We start from the raw sequence: 8,739 nt of genomic DNA on the forward strand, positions 1-8,739 counted from the left end.
CGTCGATTCTCTAAAAAGATAAAAACAAATTATATATGTATATATATATAAATCGAACAAGAGATCCTGAAATATTTAAAATTGACATCTGTTGTATTTCACAATGGTACAAAAATATATATATATATATTTACCAATGCAATTATTTGATGTTTATATTCTTTACGATGTGGGGGAAAAACTTTTCTTATAAGTATTTTAAACACTACTTTGATGTGATTTTTATTTGTATTTATATATATACACAACTGTTTTTAATCTCTTCCTTTACTTTTTTACATATACACAAGAATCAAAACGGGAATTTATTATAATTTTTTTTACTTTGGCTTAATTCGAATTAATTTTAATTTAAAATGTTGGAATCAAAATAAATGAATACAAAATGCAAATTACTTTTTCTAAATCACGAGAAATAATAATAATAATAAGAAGAAGAAGAAGAAGAAACTAATCTTTTTCTAAACCGAATTTGATATTATGAAATGCACTTACCTTCATCAAAATCCAATTTCTGTGTAATTCCATCATCAAATTGAATTCAAAATAAATAAATATATGTAATTTTTTCATCAATTTATCTTTCTAAACAGACTCTTTTTTTAAATTTGCAAAAATAATAAAAAAAATCCTTTATTATTCGCAGAAGAAAATTGTCATTTCTTTATTCGTTTCCTCTTTATATACCGGATTTTCTATTCAAATCACTTAAATTTTCACACTTAAATCTCTCCATCAAGAGCAAATTTAAATAAATAAATAAATAAATACAAAATAAATCCTCAAATAAATGTCGAATACACACCAATTTTTAATTACTTTATTGTAGAAACAAGATTTATTTGCAGATATTTTATAGTAAAAATGCATAATCCTTTGTAAAACTGTGACATTCAGTGTCTTATATTTGAACGGGTTGTACTACTTTATCATCAATTCTTTATGTATTCTAATTATTTGAAGTGTTAACAACAAGAACAAATCTTTGTGTACAGTTGTGTGTTTACTCGGATTTGTAATTAAGTCACTCTCTTATACGGACAGAAAATTTATTGTAAAGCGGTTTAAATAATAAAAAAAAAACAAAATCGGTAATTAATATATAATTGTGTATATATATATATTTATATATGTATGTATATATATATATTATATATAAGTATATAATATATATATAACTAATGTAATAATGTTGTATTTCGGTTTTTTCTTGTATGTAAATATTTTCGGATTCTGCACTATTTTCGTAATAAAAACAAAGCTTTCTTCCTTTATTTATTTGATTTTCTTTATATTAAACTTTTTAACTTTTCCCCCTCTGTATTTAAATAGGTGTATTATCTAAATTTTCCTACAGTAACGAGGGATCAGATATGACTTATAGGCCTATATAACGGTTCAAATCAGGTATTTTTAAGAATATTATTGATCCTTTATCGGACAGACAACCGATGAACCGAGGCCAATGACTTCTATTGGCCCTCATTTAAAATTTGATGTAGATCAGGCCTTGAAGATGAAACTGTATCAACGTCCGAATCTACACGTTTATTATATTATTTATAAGAAAAAATTGCTGTTATATTGTAAGATACATATAAAATTTACTTATTAATATCAGCGAAAGTATTTATTACTCACCATTCCTCAAACTTACTTTCAGGTAAGTTCATCTCTTAGGAAGTAAAACTTGATAAAATAAGCTATAAAACATAATAATAAAGTTATTTTATATTATATTTTAGCTTCGAAGATGTAAAAAACACGTTTTATTTTACTCAAAACTCAGCTGTAAATTTAACTGTCGTTTAATAATAATAATAATAATTATTATTATTATTACCAACTTCTCTGTGATACTTTAATATTGCAAATAAAAAGTTTAAGAGAATGTTACAGTCGTTTTGTTTCTGGTAATGATCGTAAAAATATAGAGAAATGACTATAATTTCGGTAGATGTAGTTTGGAAAAATGATAGAGTAGATCATCATTTCGTCATATACTTAGGTAACTGGATACCCCCTTGTAAGGACGAAAGAAAGCAAAATTTTTCTATCTAAATACTCGTCTCGAGCATAATTAAATATATTTTGTTCTACACACAATATAAATCAAATTGTAATGAAGGTAAGGAAGAAAGATTCGAGTAAGTAATTACCTTCTTAAAGCGATTTTATGCTTTAAAATTCATACTTTTTATACGTAATATTCGCTACTAAGAGATTAAGAAATATGTTGCAGTCATTTGTTGGCATTAAACTGAAATTATATACGGTAATGAAGCCTGCATACAAGTTCGAACCGTATGGGGCAGGTCCAGTTATTAACTGGCGCTTTACAAGGGTAGCGCTATATCGAAGTTTAATAATAACTATCTCGTGTAAGAATTTTAGTTTTATTATTCCAAGATGTGGTAGAAAGGATGCACTTGTGTTATAAGACACAGTGATGTGACATTTTGAGAATTTGCAATATCCGTTACAAGAGCGCCAATCCTGTATCTTCTCACTTCACGTCACAATTGGAAAATATCGACATATTCTGACGCATCAACTCAATTCTTTCGGCACATTTTCTACAGTTTAAAATCTACTTACACGATAAAGAAATTGTATAAAATTTGGGCTAAACTAATCTGTTTATAGTAAATTCATTTTTGTATATAGGCTAATTCTTAAATGCTTTGTTTTCACTTTTATTTTAGCCCAAAATGCTCATCTGTAATGGCCATTACCGGTGTTTATGTGGCCATAACTGGTTAAATAGTAAAAAAAAAAACATAAGTGATCATTTTTTTTACCTCAAAATGACTGTTTTTGTGTTGTGTGTGACTCATACTACACAATATTTCAGACAAAGGATATTTCGTCCGTCATTTACAGTACAGAAGGTGTGTATTTAATGTAATAAATGTGCTAGTAGTATCCACTCGACCGTATTAAAGTTTTTTTTTGCAGTGAACAGTGTATTAAAAATATATTAAAATATTAATTTTCGTACAGAATTTTCGTCGCAAACACGAAAACAATTCACTCAAAATACAAGAATGTAACGCGATAAAATTAATTAATAAATACTTTGTAATACTGCATAGAATTTCAGAAAGGTAATTTACAGAATTTAATTAGTGAATTCAAAGTATTTCGGTTATTTAAAAGCTTGTTTTGAATTCAATTTTAGTAAATAAAATTTATTTTCTGCCTCTTGTAAAGGCATAAATTATATATAATTTCCCCCCCCTTCTACTCCATTTATATTTAAAATATAAAATTTGATCGAATTTATTTAATTAAATTGATTTTATTATTAAAATTTATTTTAATAAATACATTTTCTTATATATTTTATTCTTGATTTAAATATTTATTCAATAAAAAAAACTATAATTTTTAATGGAATATTTTCAATATAAAATATTCCTCTTCTTATCTTTATTGTTTATATATTTTTCTATTTTAAGCCATTAGAGAGCTAAATATGAAATAGTAATAATATTTAAAGTAAAATGATTTAAAATACTTTTTTTTCTTACTTATTTCTGAATCATTTCACATAAAATGCACATAATTTTACTTCGATTTCCATTATTTCTGACAGTAAATCATGATCATTATTATTGAACATGACTTATATCTTCTTTTCAAATCAGTAAAATAGTATTAAATTATCAGATTTAACTTATTTTTTAACTTAAATTTAGAAAATTTGATCATAAAACTAACTTTTCTTTGGGGTAATATGTGTGGTTCCAGTATTATAAAGCAGCCACTCATTTTGTTGAATACGTGGTGACGTTTCCACCGTTCAATGGTCTATTCCATAAAAATTACACGTTACCAGCTACAAGTACAGTAAAACCTGTGTAAACCGGACTCGCAGGTACCGTTTTATACAGGTTTTACTGTATTATAAGTTACTTTATACAATCGGAATTGCTTAGGAGCTCGTAACTTTACTATAAAACTGTCTATTGGATACATTTTGCCGATATTTAAAATTACAAGGATTAAAATATATAAGTAATGATTTAACGAAATTTAAACTTAGCTCTAATTTATAAAATTGATAATAAATATCATTAGAGATTAGAATTCGAAAGTATTTAAATAAATTAAAACAGATAGATAATTAACGTACAAACATACAGAACGGATCCAGGAAAGATAATTTATGGCTCTATTTCTAAGTATATTGCAAGTTATTTTAACATACAGAATTTCTAATTCAGATATTACATATTATTTACATATGAAAGTTTACTTAATTTTCATCTACCATTGTAATAACATACATAAATTCGATTAAAAAAAAATATATATTTAAGCTAAACAATCTATAGTTTAGGGCCTGGTATTAAGGTATTTTAAAATGTATTATAAGATGCTGCTCTTCTTCTACCAAAGCTGCAATAAATCTAAATTCGATTCAGAGCTGGATTTAGGTTGTAACTTACGAACACAAGTCGAACAGGCCCTTTCCCTTTATTAAATACGTTAAAAAATACGAGGCCCTAAACTACGAGGCTGAAGCGATCGGGGCAAGAATTGCACGTAATATTGAAGAAGAAGATGATGATGATGAAGAGGAGGAGGAGGAAGAGGAGGAGGAGGGTGATAGAGGAAGAGGAGGAGGAGGAGGATCATCCCCTGAATTTTTTTGAATTAATAACGCTGTGGTGCTAGATGAATAAACTTTATTTTTTGTCATTTATTTGTTATTTTTCTCAGTAATATTGATTATATATAGGAGTTATGGTGTAATATTTGATGCTGAAATAAACATTCTGCCATCTAGTGGAGTAATGTACAGTATATATAAATAATACAGTAACAAGATTAAAATTATATATATAAATTAACTTCGAGGTTTATTTTTAATAATATCGTGTGCTGTTTGACGAATTAGATAAAATATTTTGAAAATAATCGAGATGATAATGTTGTAATGCGATAGTTAATTATTATCAGAATTCCTAGAAACGGAAAAATGTAATCATTTTTACATGCCGTTTACTAGATAATTCCAGGAATCATTCGGATTTTCTTTTGTAAAATATATCTATTTTTAAATATAATAATCGACTGCTTAATTATTTAAATGCGTGTAGTTTTATACTACAACATTAACTTTATAATAGTGTGTGTGTTGGATAACAATTACACTTTTGTAACATAGAAAGTAATGTGTTAGAACACACAAAATTAGTTATAATCGCCAAAAATAAGAAGGGCGAATGGGCAAAATGATTAAGGCTCACGCTCTAGGTATGCTGAGCCTTAATCATCTTGGTAGGCCCTCTCCCATTACACAACTGGGCCTTTCATTCTCACGATGAGAATGGATGCGAGCAATAAGAGGGCCTTTTTTTTCATTAATTCGCATTGTAGGAATGTCATAAAAACAATTATTTTTTTATTTTCGAACTCATAAAACATAAAAGTGCTGAAATTTAGTGAATAAAAGTATAAAAAGTGATTGATTGTGATGAACAAAAAACGTAGAAAGTGGGCCTATTTACTCGTAATAAACAGAAATATAGAAGGTGTTTACTTGTAGTAAACAGAATAAGTATTTGTTATAAACAAAAACAAAGAAACACGTATGCTTTTAACACACAGAAATATTAAGTGAAGACGGACAAAATAAAAATTGCAATATATCGTGATTTAACCAATTAAACATCGATTTACAACGACAGATCGACGTGTAATATTACTATAATCAATTAGAATCGTAATATGATTAAACTGCAAGCTTTCGAGAGATTATAAAGTGAAAAATATGAGGAAATTTTAAAGATATAAAACCAATTATCATAGTAAAGTAGGAAAATCCGAGCTTATAAATTAACAAATATCATTGTCTTATGCTTTGATACCACGCTGTCATTAAGTTGAACAGTATTGATAAGAGTTTTATCAGTTGAAATTACCTTACTATAAATTGATTAAACCATTTCTAGATAACACATAATTGTATATTGAATTGATTGAACGTACAGTACATCATGCTCTATCGTATCCTTCTCGTTATTACAGTACATCTTGCATTACTAGGTTGGTTGATTTTCATTTGAAATTCTTAATATAAGTATATATATTTAATTGTAAAAAAAAAGAATAAATCAATTAATTAATCGAATAACTTTAATAATTAATTAAACTCTAAGCTTAATTGTTTATTAATATTTTAATTAAGTAAAACTGATAAAAGTTTTAATGATTAAGTTAATTGATATTTACCAGAGATTTGGATTATTAATTACAATGGTTAATTGCTATTAATATCAATTAAATAAGGATTTGTTTAATGTGGCATATTTTTGATTTTTTTTTTACGGGGGTGAGAGGAAATTTAACGAAATTTTTTAAAAGAAAATTCCCTAAATGACGTGGTTTTTGATAAAATTCCATGTTCTATCGAATGACTTGATGATGTATTTTAATTATGATTAAATTTTCTTTAATTAAATTAAACTTAGAATATAATAAACAACTCAATTAGTTAATTTAGCTAATTATTAAAATAATTTTTACACGATTCAAAGCAATTAATTCATTTAAAAAGAAAGAAAAAAGAAGAAACTTTTGAGTCGTTTATTAAATACAATCTTTAAAATAATAATTAAAATAAATTGTTTTATTACTTTAATTTAATTTATTTCGTATTTTTTATACTTTAAAAAGTAATTAATTTAATATAATTGGGGTTTTATGACATTTACATAAGCGAGTTTAATAAGTTTCTTTTTCAACGTTAGTGTTATTTACTATGGATTTAATTAATGAAAATCTCTTCAAGAGCCTTTAAAAGTATAGAAAATTGAATGAATTGAACGAAAACTTTCATAAATAAATAATAAAAAAAAAAAAGTGATAAGATACTTTCCTTAGCAGGAGATCATAGCAATGTCATTGACATTATCCAGGAGGTAGTCAATAGAACCCTAACAATGTTTTCCAGTAACCATTATTATTAACTCGATAGGAAATTTTCAATAAAACTGATCTAGAAAATAGCTTGCTACTTTATTAAATTTTTACCCTTCTTTTTCGTGATAAAACAATGGTATAATTATAATAAGATAATTAGAATTTAATACAAGTGCACTCGATGCTCCTAGATCATTCGATTCTTACGTAAAAATTAATTTATTTTTAAAGATTAATTAATAATAAATTGATGATTTAACAATTTCTGTGTGAATAGTTTCGTTTTTTTTTTTTTGTTTCGTTATCGCTCCCGATAATTTATGTTAATGACAATTCTTAGGCAATATCGAAGCTAATTTGCTGTTTTATCGCTTCAATATGATGAAATTTATGATAATTTCTGTTTAGTAACAATTAAAACTAGCGCTGATGTTAATAAAATTCAAAATAATTTTAATATAAATAACTTTTTCTTTTTAAATTTTATATAATTTCGTTAGACGATAAGCAAAAGTGTTTACATTTAACGTCTACTTTGAACTTAAACGATGAAAATATTTAGTCTAATAAACGAGACTTTATATAACTGGATAAACTTCGTACTTAGAAATATCGTATGTCACTCGTTAATTAAATACATAATTTACATTAAAATTGCATTTATTATTATTTCAGGATATTTTGCAATAAGATTTGTGAATTCGGCGACAATCGTGAAGCGCCAACAATGGTCTTCAATTACCGGTTGCCCATGCAGCTGTTGTTTATTGCCCAGTGCCAAGGACTGTAAAACGTATTATTTATGTTTAGATAACGAATTATTCGAAAGAAAATGTGAAGATGGAGAATTATTCAACCCGATTCTTGAGAATTGCGACTTTGAAGACAGAGTTATGTGCCTAATTGCTACCCCTTCTCCTACTCTAAACCCATTCGAATGCCCAACGGCTAATGGGTTATTTAAAAATCCTGCCGATTGTGGCACATTTTACCAATGCTCTAATTACATTCCTTATTTGCTTAACTGTCCAGCGACCCTTCATTATAACGAAGACAAAGAACAATGCGATTATCCTGAAAATGCAAATTGCGATAACAGTAAGTTTATAAGATGGAATTTACTGCGTTTTTTTTAAATTGCAAAGTAAATTATTGTGATTTTATTCCTTGTAGGTACTGGGGCAAGAACAAGAATTACGACAGCTCAGCCAGAAAGTGATAAGAACTGTACACAACGAAGTGGTATGTTTCCATACACGAACTCGAGCCTCTACCTTCAGTGTGAAAATTGGCATGGAAAAGTTCGTTCCTGCCCTCCAGACACGTTGTACGATCATGAAAATTGGATTTGTACAATTAATAAAACGGCTTTAGTCCCCTTAACGGTTACAGAATAGTGCAACAACGTAACTACTTACTTGTATTAAACTACTGTATTTGTACATTTCTATCTTATTTATTATAAATAATAATTTCTGCTGTTTTTTCATGTGTAAAACACCTTCTTTTACTTTTTATGTAAAAAAATATATATATTCTTTGCATTTACAATTTCGCATTGTCGTAAAAAAGTATTTATTTATAGATAATAAAACTTTTGAAAGTAAAATTATTATTTTAGTTTCTCTATTAGATTATTAAAAATGCCATTTAAACACCTTCGAATATTTATTATTATTATTATTTTTTAATTTATGCAAAATATTGTAAAATTGCTTTAAAAATTTGGTTAATGTTACCTATGGTTCCAAAATGGCAGCTCGTCTCTGATTCCAGTCAAATAGAAGAAAGAAAACAGTGGGGACG

General features: G+C 26.7%; 1 protein-coding gene across 2 annotated transcripts; it reads left to right on the forward strand.

Moving 5' to 3' along the window:
• Nucleotides 1–5,959: 5,959 nt before the first annotated feature.
• Nucleotides 5,960–8,418, forward strand: LOC136975347 (protein obstructor-E-like). 2 transcript variants are annotated; one of them, XM_067270403.1, is made up of 3 exons: nt 5,960–6,057; nt 7,609–8,031; nt 8,107–8,418. In XM_067270403.1, exons 1-3 carry the CDS (start codon nt 6,009–6,011, stop codon nt 8,328–8,330), a joined length of 696 nt encoding a protein of 231 aa, XP_067126504.1. In that variant the 5' UTR covers nt 5,960–6,008; the 3' UTR covers nt 8,331–8,418. The 2 variants fall into 2 exon arrangements, with proteins under 2 accessions (XP_067126504.1, XP_067126505.1); XM_067270404.1 differs by having other exon boundaries at nt 5,964–6,057; nt 7,744–8,031.
• The last annotated feature ends 321 nt before the right edge of the window (nt 8,419–8,739 follow it).

Source organism: Centruroides vittatus, unplaced genomic scaffold, assembly GCF_030686945.1.
Source record: "Centruroides vittatus isolate TY-2023 unplaced genomic scaffold, ASM3068694v2 contig_370, whole genome shotgun sequence".
Taxonomy (NCBI): Eukaryota; Metazoa; Arthropoda; class Arachnida; order Scorpiones; family Buthidae; genus Centruroides; species Centruroides vittatus.